This window comes from Corella eumyota, chromosome 4, assembly GCF_963082875.1.
Source record: "Corella eumyota chromosome 4, kaCorEumy4.1, whole genome shotgun sequence".
NCBI lineage: Eukaryota > Metazoa > Chordata > Ascidiacea > Phlebobranchia > Corellidae > Corella > Corella eumyota.
In genome coordinates this window covers 1450737-1468100 of record NC_137493.1, presented here as the reverse complement: position 1 = coordinate 1468100, position 17364 = coordinate 1450737, and the positions used below count along the sequence as shown (strand labels likewise).

Below are 17364 nucleotides of genomic sequence, written 5' to 3'. Positions count from 1 at the left end.
AAAGCAAAACAATAAACTTATACCAATGAAAAATTAATTGGGTTTATACTCTAATTAAGTATATAACAACTTATTAATAAGTCTTAACATATAACTAAATAAATATAATCTAAAATCATTAAATTTATAAATACAACGTGTTAAAAAATCAAGCATGGTTTTACGCACTACGTTCCAGTACACAGGCCATAAACTGACGTCACATTTAATATTTTACGTTATCCTCAGTTGAAAAATACGAATTTAAATCAATTTAATTAAAAACGACATTTTGTGTATTTCAAATCATAAATTATTAATAAAACTTCTCAAACTTGGCTAGACAATTATAATATTTTACGCCAAAGTATATGGATGTAGATTACTTTAATAAACAAAAATAATCGATATAATATGTTTATTGCAGGTAATTAAAAACCTAAAACATAATAATAAATATTCTTAATTTAATAAACAGTAAACATTTTAAAAATTATTAGATCTAGAAATGTAATTTTAAAGGTAGTTTAGATAAAATTTAAGATATTAAAACTTATTTAAAAAAGATTAATTAAGTTTAGATAATTAATTAAGATTTAGGAAAGATTTAAATTAATTTCCTTAATTAGCAAACCCTGGCTGTCTAGCTACCGGTGCCCTTTTATCTGCATTTGACTCGGTTAAGTAAACAAGGTTCGTTGTGACGTAACAATCAAGTTTGTTTATTCCTTTATGAGGTCATGTAAACTGCATTGTCTTTAAGGTGTTATGTGTGGAATACTGGAATTCTGATGCAGACGACTTTAATTAAATTTAAACAAATTGAGCCTCTGCAAAAAGAATTATTTTCAATGAAATTATTATATTTAATTATTAAGTTTTTTTTGCGCTACAATGAATTTAAATAAAAAAAATATATAAAAAATATTACAATAATACAACAGAAAAAATGACATAATGGAATTTATGATTTAAAACATGCCATAAATATTAATGTTTACATAAAAATTTTATAGTTTATTATAACATTTTGATGACCATGTGATAATATGCTATAAAATCTTGATGTAAACATTATTCTTTTTGGCATGTTTTAAATCATTAAATTGATTTTGTCATTTTTTCCCGTCGCATTGTTGTAATATTAATTGTATATCGTATTTATTATTTACTTTTATCAATGTAAGAAAAACCAAAATTAAAAAGAAACATGGTCACTAAACTTAGATAATAAATGCAGATTCTCCTAATTTTTGTTAAAAAATATATAAAAATAATCGATTTGTTACCTAAACTTGATTTGCGTAAACAGTAAAAATTGTCTAAACTTTGTCATTAAATTTTAAACATGTTTTATCAACATTTTAAATATCAAAATTTAATTTTGTTAAACCAAACATTGCAGATGAAAATGCTTGTAATCGAATAAAATAAGTAACCACCCCGTTCTAGAATTAAAGACTTCTATCCGTTCTAGAAAGGTCAAAGTTGATACCCAATATCTCGGTGTTTAATAGATTAATATTTTCGACACTTGGAAAGGAAACGGCGTCGAATTTTCTGTTTTATTTCCTTTTAAAACGGAGTTCAAACCCTACCGCTTGGTAACACTATACCCCGACTATCAACAAATAAGAAGAGAGAGAAAAAGGCGATGTGAGAGAACCGCAGGAAAAAAGAGGGAGATACAAATCCCTAAAATTTTTAAAAAATTTTAGAACTCTGATATTAAGCAGATCAAGACACAGTTCATTCGAGTTGTATTGCTAGTATTGTCACAAACTTGTTTATTACATCACAAGATAATGTTTATTGCCAGGGAGTCGTAAAGTTTAGATTTAATTGTTTCCTATTATGACGTAACAGTGGAAGTTTGTTTAAATTAACGAGACAGTTAGAAGACCATTTTGATTGATTTTATAAAATTAAATTAATTTCAATTATTAATCATGGAATCAAAAAATAAAAATATCAGGCAGAATTAACTTAAAAACTAAATAAGATAACTATTTTAATTTTAGCGATATTGAAATACTAGAATTAATTGTCTATACCCGAAAAACGCAAGTATTATATTTGTCATTGTGACGTCATATTTTTGTTTTATTGATCAAATAGTGACGTCATAACACAACAAAGAATGGAAAAGGATTATATTTTGATCCTGGTTTTAACCTCGATTGGATTATTTCATCATTTCTGCGACGCCGAAGAACGTAAGTTGTGACGTCATTAATACAAATGTGACGTCACTTAAAAAAACATGTGTTGCCTAGTAACATTAATAATAAATTCGATTTTAATATTTAATTTTGTGTCTCTTGTCATTTTGAGATTTCCACGACTACGTCGCTACCATGCTAATTATGACGTCATAATGTATTAATTGTTACAGAGGTGATCCTGGATACACGTAACGCCACGTCAGACCTGGGATGGCCAACCTCTGGTCCTGGGGTAAGTGAATCGCGACTTTAATTATGACGTCACTTTCATTAAGGATTGTGACGCCATAATTTTTTAATAAGTATCAGCGTTTTGGAGCGGAACGGTCAAAGTCGCAAGATGTAACTTAATCCGAAGATAATTATATTTGTGACGTCATATTCCTTCTAAAGCGCGGTGGTAATGGTGCTACGTATCACACTGAGCATTGATCGCGTCCATTAAAGCGGTGTTCGCACCCACATCAAAGATGTCGCGACACCAGTGTGACGTCATAGTGAGAAACAATCGAGTGATTTCAAAAACAGCGAAAGTTATTTTAAAACTCTTTTTTTAAATGATCAGCTGTTAAAAGTCAAAATACACAAAACTTTGCAAAAATAACATTTTTTAATTAATTTTTTTTTTAATTTGTAATGGAATCTGTTTAGGTAATTTTTTCAATTTAGATCAAAGAATTTTGAATGAAAGTTGAAAATATTTAATTTCAAACAAATTATCGCTTGGTTTAACTTGAAAAGATGACTAACAGTTTGGTTTTAAAGAAAATATCTCGCTTTCAATTCAAAATCAAAATAATTTAATTTATTTAAATGTTTAATTAACAATTTTTATACATATAACTTCATACGACAATAAATTAATAAAACTGAGTAAGCGTTTTCGTTCAAAACAAAAATTTATCCTAAAAAGTGAAATTTTGCCCCCCTTGGTGTCCGAAAAACATTTGATGAACAAATAAGTTTAAAACAACAAATTGAACAAGGCAAACACGCGTGTTTTGTGATTCTAAACCGTTTTATCATGTCTTTTTGTGTAAAATTTAAGAAAATATGAATAAGGTAAAACTAATGCAAACATCAGACCGATAAAACTGTTTTTAAAACTTAAATTTATGATCTCAAAATCAACTTAATTTTTATAAACCTTAATTTAAAATCAAAAAACTTTTAAAACTTCGTGTCAAAACATAATTGGCTTAGAAAAACTTTAAAAAAAATCTAAATTCAAAAAGGAAATATATTTAAACAAAACAAATCACTAATAATAAAGAAATTAACTCTTTTCTAATTAACAATTAATACTAATAAGTGTTATTCTAAGCACACGTCTGCAATAATTGCAGGTTATTATGACGTAATATGTTTCTTATTATGACGTCATATATGCGCGTGTCTGTGCTTATCGGGTTTCCGAGTTGCTAAGAAAACCTTCTAAATCGTTCAAGTAACGTTGGAGGATATTGTTTTAGATTGTGACGTCATAATTTCCGTATGGCGTCACATTTAACCAAAAACTTTATAGACTACAAAAGGACTTTAACGCAAAATTCTAAACCATTTTGATTATGACATCATAACTAAATATTTATGACGTCACAGTGGACAGAGTTAACGAGTAGCGACGAGAACGAAGCGGACCTGAGAACTTTCCAAGTTTGTAAGATTCGATCCCGGAACCAAAATAATTGGCTCCGGACCCCGTTCCAACCCCGACAAGGAGCTGAAAGGATCTACGTCGAGATCAAGTTCGCGATTAGGTTTGTGACGTCATGAATGTGTCATTGTTTTAAAACAGAATCAAGACCCAATTATATGTTTTTGCAAGTTTTTTTTTTTAAATTCATTTTTTTAGGTTTTCTTGCCGTTTAATAAACTTACATTCGTATTTAATTAAACTTGCTTTAAATTTAGATCATGCGAAGGTTTGAGTGGTATCGTCTCGTGCAAGGAAACTTTTAATCTTTATTACTTGCCCTCAAATATGGAACACGACCCGAGGTCAACTCACATGGATGTTAAAACTTACACCAAGGTTGGTTTAATGTGGTTATTGGGAGGTGTAGAGTGATTTAATGTGGATTTTAAAGCAATGTTTTGATCTTAAATTAACTTTAGTTGGCTTGGATTTAGTTAGAATATGCTTAATAAAATTTATATGTGACGTTATGGGGTATATTTTTAATTTATATCTCAACTTAAATTACAAGATATACATTTTAAAACCCTTTTAAAATCTTCTTATTTTAAATTAAAACCTTTTACAAAATACCTTTTAGTAAGACCTTAAAAATGCATACCAATCCCCTAGTTTAAGCCAAAATAGCCCTTACCTTAAACTATTAATTTCAATCCCCAATAGGTTGATAATATAGCAGCAGATGAGAGATTTAAACCCGACCGAACGAGGGTAAATACTGAGACTCGAATAATAACTCCACCAGTAAATAAAAAGGGATTTTATCTCGCTTTTCAGGTAACAAACTAACTACTAGACCAGTTTAATGCTAATTAATAATTTAATCTGACATCCATTCGAAAAATACACAAGTTAATGCCTTAAAAGTATAAAAATTTATTTAATCGCTACAAAAAGGTGGAAATCAACGATTGATTTCAAACCAAACCCTTAATTAAACCCTTTTTTTCCATCTTAAATAGGATACTGGAGCATGTATGACCATCTTATACGTTCGTATATATTACAAGAGATGTCCTCAAGCATACAACAACCTTGCTTCATTCCCTGTCACCATAACTGGACCTCAGATGACGTCATTAGTCGACGTCACCGGTGTGTGCGTGGACAACGCGATCCTACCCAAAAACGGACCAGGTAAGTCACTCATAATTATGACGTCATAAATTGAATTTTTAAGAATCCTCTTGTGAGTGAAAATTTAGGCTAATTATTTTTCGAATTGTTTTTGATTTGATCCGACAACACTAATTACCGGTGGGAATTCCCCTCCTGTGGGAATAGGACTTTTAACCAACTGTCAAAACAATCGACTTTTAAAGCAGTTGTTTATGTCTGGGCATGATATACATAGATTAAGTGATGTTACGTTATTGTGGAGGTTTTAAAGGCAAAAACTTTGAAAATCGATTTGTGAAAAATCCCAATAAAAATATTTTTTGTTCTGTTATTAACAAGACAAAAAATGTCCAAAATTTTTGAATAAATTTATTTTCACATGTTCCACAGCCTATTTTGTTAATATAAATGACTAAGCTCTTTACAGGGGGCCAACATATAAGAAATATCTTAAAGAACCTTTTCGTAAAGTCTTATTTAAAAAATGTGCAAATACAGCCCGCTTATAAATCAACTCATCTAAACATTCCATCTATTTTTCCAACTAGCTCCAAGCCTACATTGCAACGGAGAGGGAAGATGGTCAGTTCCATCTGGAAGTTGTTTGTGCGAGCCGGGATTCGAACCCAACAGCGATCTCACCAAATGCACAGGTAAGTTTAAAACTCATTTTAAACAAGTGCAGCACTGTTAGTTGAATTATGATCACTTTGTAAATATTTTAGCGTTAGGAATTTAAAGTAAGATCTGTATCTTATTCGTATTTATACCCCTGCAGTTTTTATATAAGTTAATCGATTTTAAAGTAAGGTATATAATAAGTGTTTACACCCCTTTAGTTTTTAAATTAGGGTAAAATTAAGTATTTTAAATGACATTTTAAAATTTCCGAAAAACGACAATCAAAATCCTAGTAAAGTGAATTTCAATCGATTTTTTAAGATAAGTCTTATAAGGCAGATGACTTATCGGCTGTAGCTTATAAGGATTTAGCAGATGCATCCTCGAGTTAACCTAATTCCATCAAATACATTTTTATCTAATTAAAAACACCTGCCATTAACATTAGGTTCGTAATGATAAAACATAACAATATGAGGTATTTGGTAATAAGATGCCTGGTTTGTTACGTCATATAGGCTTTTGTAAATCCTATTTTAACAATTGTTATTTGTTATTATTGAAACGAATGCAGCAATGTTGTTAAATTCGCGCCAATTTTTTGCAAGTTTTAACAAAACTAAATAATCTTGTAAACCGGAAATGACGTCACGAATCGACCTTGTTACCCTAGATCGCAACGACCGCGTTTTTATTGTCCGAAATATTCGAAATCTGTCGCGAGGAAATGAATAAATTTATCGCAATTTCCATCGACAAGTTAGTATTGTGACGTCACAGTTGGATATAATCGTGTCATAATGGTTGTTTTGATATCGAACATTATTAGATCATAACGCACGCACAATGGACGACCGTATTATCGACTTAATGTTATTACAAACCTCCAATAAATTTTATTGATTCAATATCTGAAAAATGTGAGGTTAATTTGAGTCATATTTGTTGGTTATTGAATATTATTAACCCCGACTTCAGTGTTTATTATTTTTAATTCAATTTTGCGCGATTTTTAACTTAATACTCAAGGGACAAAATAGCATACAGTTTTCAATTTAACTTAGGCCGTTGTTATGCGAAAATACGGGTTACTAGGGGGATTATATAAGTTCAAGTTCAAACAAAAATGCGACAAAAATAAGTAAAAATGCAAATATTGGGAACAGATTTAAAACTAGGCCCTTTTGACGAGATTTCGATGTTTCTGTTAAATTTCAACTCAATTATGACGTCATTTTATTACATTATGGTTATTCGAGAATGAATTTGAGTTAAAACAAAGCGTTTATTTCTCGAATAAGGATTAATTTCAAATCCCTTGGTGGTTTATAATGGATAAATAATTGAATTACGAAACTTGAAAGACGGTTCCTTTAAACCACTTTCTCAGAGTAAAGTTTATTGCGAAAAGTGAAGTAAATTTGAGCAAATTCTTAATGTTAAACTGACAATTCACAGTTAAATATTTTCTATTTGTCTGGAATATTATTTTAAAGGGCTCTTATGGTGAACACGTGACCGTTCAATCTTATATTAGTTTGTAAGTTTTCTTAAGTAAAGTGCGAGTTTTGAAAACTGTTTTAAGATTTGAAACTCGTGAAAATTTCGTCTGATGTTTATAAAAACATTAGCTTACTTCTCCGTATTAAGTGCTTCTTATACTTTGATATTAGAAGGCTTTAAATTCGTTCTAATAAACATTTTAAACGGTTGCGTTTTTAATTCGGATTTGAAAACTGTTTGATTTAAAATTTAATTTGATTTTAATATGCTAATTGTAATCAACCAATTGATAAGCTTATTAGTTTAAGCTAGGGCAATGTTATTGAGATATAAAAGTTTTAAAACTTTATAAACAACAATTTTTACACGCTTGTTAAATAGAACTGTTTGATTGGTTTACAATTGTCCCAAATTGTTGTTTTCAATTTCCGTTAATTTTGTATCCCAACCCAAAGAATTTTTCCCATGTTTTTTTGAATAATGGTTGTATTCTAGAACATGTAAACTCCTGTAATATTAAACCAATGTGGGAAGAAACATTAGCAACACTACACTCCTTTGTAAGCTAGATTGTCTCTGTTACGTCACAACCAGCTTTGTGTTGACACAATTAGCCCAAACACATTCGCATGTTTTAGAGTATTTTGTAAAGAAATCAAATTGTTTTTTCGCTTTTCAGTCAAAATGTTGACAATTAAAACGGTATTAAATAACATTATAAGTGAAATCAGATGATGTTACAACGATCCCGCCCTTTATTTGAGTCTACTTTCTCCAATTAAGGGCCGTTAAGTCACTGATATGTGTACATGGGTCTGATTATTTCAAACGAAATGTAATTGATATTTACTTAAAATCGATTTTAACTCGGCGATCTTTTACTAATTGCTCGCTTGTTAGTTAAGCTCTTCGAGAAATAAATCGAATCTTTTAATTATCTTTCATTGTTCGTTCATCAAACCATCGAACCCAATAATAAACGTGCATTGTTACGTCACAATGTATTGACAATGTAGTGTGATTTGATTATGCCACGTGGGTGTTAAATTAAACCGAAAATATTTTAATGTTGGTATAATAACACAGATTTAGAGTAACTTGATACTTTAACCTGATCCGTAGAGGCGGGGTTATGATAACCAGATAGCCGTGAAATTTTTATTTAAGTCATAATCCTTGTTTTTGTTTGAAAAAAATTAAATCTTTTGTCGGAAAGTAAACCACTGCTAAAAAGACGCTCCATGTTACTTATGACGTCACAAAAGGGTTTATTATTTGCGCATAATACGAGTGCTTGTCGGCGCCTGGAATTTGCCCCAATTTTCTTGTTTTTCAAGTTAGAAAAATGTTGGTTAAAATAAAAAATGGCCGAAGTTACAACGCCAAAATTTCAAACATTTTCTTTATTACAATTATTATTGAAATCATCACAAATCCATCGCCACATTTTCATCACAAATATTTCTCCTATCCTTATAACAGGAGTAATATAACCCTTTCACTGTGTTTGTCCCTTTCCTGCGCCCAAATATCTTAATATTCTGTTTGTTTTGTTAAAACGGGATGTGTAATGTAATTCCGATGATTGATGTCCATTTTCATTGTGTGACGTCATATACAGGGTATTGTTAGCGAACAGGAAAGGAAACCAGAGATTTTGTGGATTATTGGGATATGTTATTAGGTGGCTCATACTATGTTAAATTATTTTACGTCATAATAATCTTGGATTATGACGTAAACAATTACCCAGTGACACGTGACCTTCAAACGAACGAATCGCACTTACTCACCCTCTTTTAAACCCCAGAAGTAAGGAATTCGCACGGTTGTGACGTCATAATTAAACAGGGTCGACGATGGAAGTGTCTAACAATCAAATACGCGTGGGCGTCGATTTGTGGAGTAATTTTAACAATGACATCACCGGCCTAAAATAATTTAAGAAATAGAAAAATATGACGTCACTTGATGATGTCACGACATGCGTCGCCGTAGCAACGAGCTACTCGAGAATTAATAACCAGCATAGATCGAAATTAATGGAGATTTTTAATTTCCTGTCGAGATAATGTGGCGATTAAGACAATGGGGATTATCTCCTGCAATAGTGACGTCACAAAAGAGTATTGTTAAAATCGGTTTCGATATTTTAATGACATCTTTTGATATCGCGCGGTCTCCGTCCCATATTTACCCAGACGCAATCTGACGTCACATTCAGCTGCCCACTTTAGCGTCGAGCTATTGTGACGTCATAAACAAGATGTTATAAGGGGGTCAATAACTTTGAAGATTTCTTTAAAACTTGTTGAAAAGTTGTCAAGATTTTATGAAAAAATTTTTATGAGAAAATTTTGACATTTTTGTAAACACGTCACGTGGTCTGACGTTAAACCAGGCGTGACGAAGTGATTTATCCTCATAAACATGTTTGATCAATATTTGAACATTTTTCATCTGAATAAATATCTTAAACGGGGAATTTATCATTTTAAGTGTTTCAAATATTTTAAAAACAAATAATTCCGAGCGATCAATCAGTTTTAGGTATTTAAAAAGGTTTTTACATTCTTTTAAACCTGAATAACACGAAAATATTTTGCAAAAGGAAAATTTGAAATATTTGTCTTTGAAAATAAAATTTTTACCTTTTTTGTAGAATGTGAAATGGGAAAATTCAAGAGTGAAGCTGGTAACAAAATGTGTCAAGTTTGTCCTCAGAACAGTTTCACCATCAGTTACAAATCCACCTCCTGTGTTTGCAGTTCCGGGTTCTTTCGGGCGCCTGAAGATCGACCCGGAGTTCCCTGTACAAGTAAGTTAAAAAATTCATTAAAAAATAACATTAAATTTTTTTTATATTCCTTTAAGGAGATAGGTTTCTAATATTTTAACGGGTAAGGGTGTGATATTATAAGAACGTGTTTAACCTATCCGTAAATGCCGGGCCTAAGGGCGAATAGTGTGGAATTGGTTTGGGTTGAACTTAAAACCTTTCGGCTCGTAGTCCGACGCATTGACCGGTATACCATACTACCGGACTTTTAAAATTTTTAGCCATATTTTATAAATAAAAAATCTTATTAGACAATATAACTATGTATAGGCCTGCAAAATTAAAAAACTAACATTTTTGGTGCACCGGTCATATTATGACAATTAAAATCCCCACAGTAGGACATGCTTTTAACTAATTACGTCAAATTGTAAAAGCAAGATTTAAATCATTTTACTTTTATATTTTAGGTGTTTTTCTTTTTGTTATATTTAATCATTGTACGCATACTATTAGCGCTCTAAAAGTTCATAATTTAAAGTATTTTTAACCACAAATATGGCGACAAATGCCAATAAAAGTCGATTAAAAGCTTTGAAATGGCAACTTTATCGATTTTAACCTTAAGATTTTGACATGATTTATTTTAATCGATCCAAGAAAATATTTTCACATAAAGTAACCGAATAACAAGGTCATATGAAAACAAAAAATCCAAAATTAATTTATTAAAAAAACCAAAATTAATTTTTAAAATAATTTCAAAAATCGTTTATTTTTCAAGGACCCCCAACCAAACCGGTTACCCCCGAGTGCGCTGTAAACAAAACATCTGTGACGATCACGTGGTCTGAACCACGTGACCAAGGTGGAAGGAGCGATACAACATACAGGTAGGTTCAAAATATCCAAAACTTTTATTTTTCTCTTGAAATATTCAAACAATTTAAAAAACTTAAATTTTTAGTGTTTTGTGCGAAAGATGTGACCCCGCTTATTCAATGTGTTCACCCTGTAGTGATGGGGTGGATTTTTACCCCAAAAAGACGGGGATTACCCGAACTAAGCTCGTCGTTAGAGACCTTACCCCAAGAACTCATTATAGGTTCAAGGTACGTCATAACTTATTACGTCATCACTCTAAGTTTATATAGCAACGTCATCACTCTTTTTAATTATTTTAAACTAATGTTTAATTTTTATTTTATGTTAAAACATAATTAAATTATTTTAGATATATTCTTACAACGGGGTAACAAAAGTAAGCGGCATCAAACCCCAAAATTCTGAGGTTCGAATCCGAACCAATCAAGCTGGTAAGTTGATTACTTAACTGTTAATTAATTAATAACCATTGTTACGTAACATCAACATAAAAGTTAAAATGCTCAACATTCTTAATTTTTACGTAACATTAACATAACTTTGACGTCATTATAGCTCCATCCGCTGTCGCCCCAATTCGCGTCATCTCTGTGAGCACTCGTGACGTCATCCTTCAATGGGGAATTCCCTCACAAAGTAAATCACCAATCCTCGACTACCAAGTACAATACAGCAGCATTCACGGTATCCAAGACAACGTGACGTCATCGACCACGTTTAGACTCGACAACCTTACTCCTTCGACGTCATACATCGTGCAGGTTTGTGACGTCACAGTACTTTTACAAACATATTAATTAAGTCTTAATTAAAAAGGCAATAATGACGTCATAATGATTTAGGTTCGAGCAAGAAGTAAAGCTGGGTACGGGCTCTACAGTCGAGCGACCGCGTTTCGAACCAAACCAGATCACGTGACCGCGTCACCAAACCATCACCTAAGCGCGGATTCAAATAATGACGTCATCGTAGAAGGACCACTAGACGGAGCTACAGAGCGATCACCTCCCGACCACGAGAACTTGATAATCGCTATAGCGGGAATCTTCGGTATTGTGATGATAACGCTTGGATTAATGGTGATATTATGCCGTCATAGAAACCAATATAAGAAAGCAGCGAACACGGATTTAGAAAAATATCCAGGATATATTAACAGCTCAGGTACATATAAATTTTGTTGTTAAGTAAATGGAAAAAATTGTAAAAAAAATCATAGAAAGGTGACTTTTAAATATAAGTTTGAATGAAAATATAGAGAATTGTGACTTTATAAAAACTAGCTGAGAGTCCGTTATACGGTCAGGATTTAATTGTTGTAATATGGTCGCAACTCTCAATTAATATTTGCCTGTGATAATTTACCCATAACAAACAGCATCATTAACTGTTTTGTGGGCATATAAATTGGACATATATATATCACTCCCTAACCTCCATTATATATATGTCTTTAACATTTATCATTTTTTAATGTTAAATTATTTCTTCCCACAGTTGATCTCTTGAGCACTAAGACATATGTCGATCCTAGTACATATGAAGATCCTTATATTGCTGTGCAGGAATTCGCCAAAGAAATCGATTTTAAAATGGTCAATATTGAACAAGTTATAGGCAGGGGTAAGGAAACGTTTCGGATCATTTTTTTCAAAATATGTCAATTTTTTTGACGTTAATTTTAAATTTATTTAATTTTTTTCAGGTGAGTTTGGTGAAGTTTGCAAGGGCTCTTTGGTTCCATCTCGCGGACGTGTTGCGATTAAAACTTTAAAAGTCGGATACAGCAATCAAGAAAAACTTGATTTTCTTAGCGAAGCTTCGATCATGGGTCAATTTGATCACCCCAACGTTATCAGATTGGAAGGGGTGGTCACTAGGAGTCGCCCTCTCATGATTATAACTGAGTTTATGGAGAATGGATCACTTGATGATTACTTGAGAGTAAGTTTAAGTTAAAATTTACACTCTTCTTCCAAAATATACTATAACATTCAGTGCAGTAACATATTAGAATTATAATTTTTAAAGCATATTTTTGACAACAAAAGCGCTAAAACCATGTCAAATGGGTTCAGTGTGCCACTATTTACATTTTACATTCACTTTTAGGCAAATGAAGGCAAGCTAACGTCCAACCAACTGACTTTAATCCTCCAAAACATTGCAACCGGGATGCGATACTTGTCCAACATGGGATATGTACACCGCGATCTAGCGGCAAGAAATATATTGGTCAACAACCAACTTATTTGCAAAGTCTCAGATTTTGGCCTAAGCCGAGTGTTGGAAAATGTTAGCGAAGAAGAAGTGGCCATGTATACAACAAGGGTAAGTTCAAAGTTTTTGAAGTTGGGAGAAATAGTTAAAAAATGCAAAAGTTACAATTTTTAAACCTAAAAAAACTTAAAATTTTTGATTTCAATTCTTAGGGGGGAATGATTCCGATCCGCTGGACGGCGCCAGAAGCAATAACGAAACGAACTTTTACGTCATCGAGTGACGTATGGAGCTTTGGTATTGTGACGTGGGAGGTTCTCTCATTCGGGGAAAGACCTTATTGGGAGATGTCAAACCAAGACGTAAGTACACATTATGACGTAACAAAGTGACGTTAAAATATGATGTCCTCACGGTGACGTCAAACACACCTCATTATAACGTCACATATCCTAACGTAATAAAGTAACCAAGGTCCAATACTGTAACAACAATTACTTTCGCCCTGTTTATGACATCACAAGTAATGACCTTATCCATCTACAGGTCGTCCACTTTGTCGAATGTGGGTACAAACTCCCACCCCCTTGCTACTGCCCCCAATCCCTTCATGCTCTGATGTTGGAGTGTTGGAACAGCGAGCGAACTTGTCGACCGAGTTTTGAGCAAATTTCAATTTTGTTGCAACAGTTTCTGGAGGATGACGACTTCCTTAAAGACACCCTTAATAACAGGTAAGCATGGTTAGGCTTATAAAAAGGGAAGCTAATAAGGATGAACATGGAAAACTTGTGAAATAAGATATGAAACTACTTAGTTTGTCTGGTGCCAAGGAAATAGTTTGACTTTAACTTATTTGACAATAGGTTGTTTTTAGCCTTCGTAAAATAACACAACTAGGTATCGTAACTATAAATAGTAGTTTGCCATATAAGTTATTCCAGGCGTTTTTCTTATGCCAAACCTTAACAAAATTGCAATTAAATCATATAACCTAACATATGATTTGGAATAATATGGAGTTGTTTTTAGCCATTGTTAGATCTTAACAATCAGATATATTTAAAACTAAAATCTTTAGTTTCTTTAAAACAAAATCTTCAAGACCATAATAAGAAACAATTTTAAAATTGATTTTTAACTAATTTTTTTATTTTCTTAGACCGTTCAGAGATCAGGAAGATTGTATTCCAGAAATCCTTGACCTCTCCTCTCTTGGACAATGGTTAGAACAGATGCATTTATTACATCATAAGGGAGCAATGTTGAGGCATGGTTGCGTCACAGCTGAACAAATAATGAGATTAACCCCAAGGTAAAACTTTACTTTCAGTGTTTCCAAAATATTTTGCACAGTGTTTCCCAAATATTCCTTTCAGTGTTACGCAAATGTTTTATCCAGTGTTTACAAAATATTTAAATTTAGTTCAGAGTTTCCAATTTTTAAAATTAAATTTTATTATTTAGTGAATGCGAACGAATGGGAATTACTGACCATAATGACGTCACAACGATTATTCGCGAAGCTCAAATTTTAAGAAGAAAGATTGAAGAAGTCAACATTGTTGGCATCGCGGTGTGATCACCTACGTCATAGAGGGAAAACCCCCAAATGTAAAAATGAATGACGTCACAGAGACCAAGAGAGTTAATGAAAACCCGAGGTTAAGAACCTTATTGTTAAATAACAATAAACATTGTCTTCCATGACAATACTTTAAGTTCCTTTTTATTTTGTAACCATAACATTTATGACGTCACAATTTACAAAACTGTTTGTGGATTCTAGAAAGTGCCCAAAAATGTCACTTTGTAAATATTTTGTTTCAATTAAATGACAATCGCCACTTTTACGTCACAATTATTTATTTTTTCATCACCATGACGTCATAATTTATTGTCCATCACGTCACCAACGCTCTGCTGGCAGACCACACGCTAAATACGTCACACATCATGTCACGTGACTTATGTCCGACGAAGCGTACTATTTTATTTTTCTCACTTTTTTTTCTTTTTTTTTTTTGTTGTTTTTTGTTACCACCGCTTTCTTCACTTAAAAGTAGAAATTTGTTTTTAAATTGAAATGTCGCGTTCGACAATAAACTAAAATAAAAAAAAAAACTTGTGTGTGTTTAAACAGGCAGCGTGGTGTAGTGAAAAGAACACTTGCTACACCACACATGGGGTCGTGGATTTAATCCCCACTGCTCCCATACTGTAGTGCCCTTGAGTAAGGCGCCATAAACGGTATGAACTCCTGCTGAGCCAGCACTTAATCAGCAGTATATTTATCGGGCAATTATAATTTATAATATCCCAAACTGCCACAGGCAACTCGAGACTGGGTCGGAGTAACTGATGTTACTCTATGTTTAAGTCGCGCATTTGACTTTCCCACATCGAGGATAAAGATATATACAAAAAAAAACAATTTAAAACTTATCTTAAAAATCTTAAATATTTCAAATCTAAAAACTTATTGTAAAAGTAATAACTACCCCATCGAATTCAATAGAGTGAATTAAAAATCATGTTTAAATATATTTACAAACAATTCCCTCATGTTATAAATTTTAAACTAAATAGCATTACTTAAAATTTTAAGTTTAGGCTAACCTAAGCAAATTTAAACGAAAAATTTTTAAAAATGTAAATAAATTTAACACTGTCCTGATATGTTAATAATCAATGTTAAAAAAAATGTCAAAAATTAAAAATTATATATCAATATTACATAGACAAAACATAAAAATTAGTTAAAAATTAAGAAAAATCAAAATTCAATTTTTTTCAAAGAATATCAATGAATTCTCGCTGTTTTATTTTTTAATGTTATTTAATAAATAAACCCACCAAATAATATAAAGAAAATTCAATGCTAAATTTTTAAACAAAAAATATTAAATATCTTAAATTCACACCGTTTCAAACCTGATCTGACAACTACTTAAGTCTTGTTAACACAAATTAAACTTAAATTTTTGTCTTAATCCGTTAATCTTTGCACATTAAACAAGAATTAACTTGGCTCGTGGCATTCTTTGCCTTCATTAACATAAAGGTTCGATTATTTAACATTAAAAACAATTCAAAAACTTTTAATAAAAAATAAGTTTCATAAAATATTTAAATTTTATAAAAATTATTTTTATTTTGTAAAAAAATGCGAATATAAAATATTTATTTGATCTTTGTGTTTTTTTTATAACTTAATTAAATTAAAAATCAAATTTTACGACAATTTTAATTAAATAAATAAAAATAACTGATTTATATCAACGCCCATAAACACAATGGTTTAAAACGTATCACAATCTACCGATTGTTCCCAAGTGTGACGTCATAGGCAATTTTATTGCGTCACAAAAACAAATTTATGATCAAACAACAACAAATTATTGTAATCGCTTCCTTATAATAAGTATTTAAACTAAAATATTTAAATTTTTTCAAATAGAATAAAATAAATTTATTTAAGATTTAGATTTAATCTTTTTTTTGGAAGCAGAGTAAATTTATATTAAAATAATGGACGAAAAATTAATTATAAAAGCATTAAGTTAAAATGTTAAATATTTAGTATATTCTGTATTTATTTATTATATAAAGTAAAAGGAGAAAATAAATCTAAAGTTAATAAGTTTACTAAATACAATTTTACATCAAAAATTTAAGGTTCTTTTTCTAAATATTTCAACAAAAATTTCAAACCCGATCATGAATTACTAAAATGTTTAAAGATTAAAACTAAGAGGAAGGAAATAAGAATTAGGACAATTAAACAATAAAGTGAAAAATTTAACACCTGAGTTAATAAACCTGATTGTTTAGTTAACAATGAGGTAAACAATTGACATTGTCTGATAATAACAATAAAAAAACAATCATTTATAGTTTTAAAAAATATTTTGTTATTTTAATTTATTTGCTATATTTAATATTAATAATAAAATGCGTATAAAGTTGGGTTAAAAAACTGAATTTGCGCAATTTATTTAAATTATTATAGCCGTTAGTTGGCGCTTTGGAGCAGTATACCTCAATGAAAATAAAAGACAAAAAAAGGCAAACAAGGAGTAATTGTGATGAAAGAATTCGCGTGAGTTTGTTCTACTGTGACGACACAAACTAGATTTGTTTGAGTCTGGGTCGAGAAACTAATTAGATGGAACGAAAATGCAGAAACAGGAATAATTTGTTTAAATTATAAGAGAAATACGAACTAAAAACGATTTTTTAAACTTTTGTATTAAGTGGTTTCAGAAAAGCAATTTAGCGTGAACAAAAGTTAGAAAATTTCCGTCAAAAAAGTAATTAATTTCGATTAAAAA

At 31.1% G+C, this 17364-nt stretch overlaps 1 protein-coding gene across 1 annotated transcript; it reads left to right on the top strand.

Moving 5' to 3' along the window:
- The first annotated feature begins 1752 nt into the window (after positions 1–1752).
- On the top strand, positions 1753–15068 carry LOC145750591 (ephrin type-A receptor 4-like). Its single transcript, XM_082566661.1, has 20 exons — positions 1753–2195; positions 2375–2436; positions 3807–3964; positions 4119–4239; positions 4567–4680; positions 4866–5040; positions 5571–5675; positions 9809–9964; positions 10710–10818; positions 10893–11037; positions 11160–11241; positions 11366–11571; positions 11653–11974; positions 12308–12433; positions 12516–12754; positions 12923–13141; positions 13243–13392; positions 13577–13764; positions 14193–14345; positions 14498–15068. The coding sequence occupies exons 1-20, from the start codon at positions 2120–2122 to the stop codon at positions 14610–14612; spliced, it is 3021 nt and encodes a 1006-aa protein (XP_082422787.1). The 5' UTR covers positions 1753–2119; the 3' UTR covers positions 14613–15068.
- The last annotated feature ends 2296 nt before the right edge of the window (positions 15069–17364 follow it).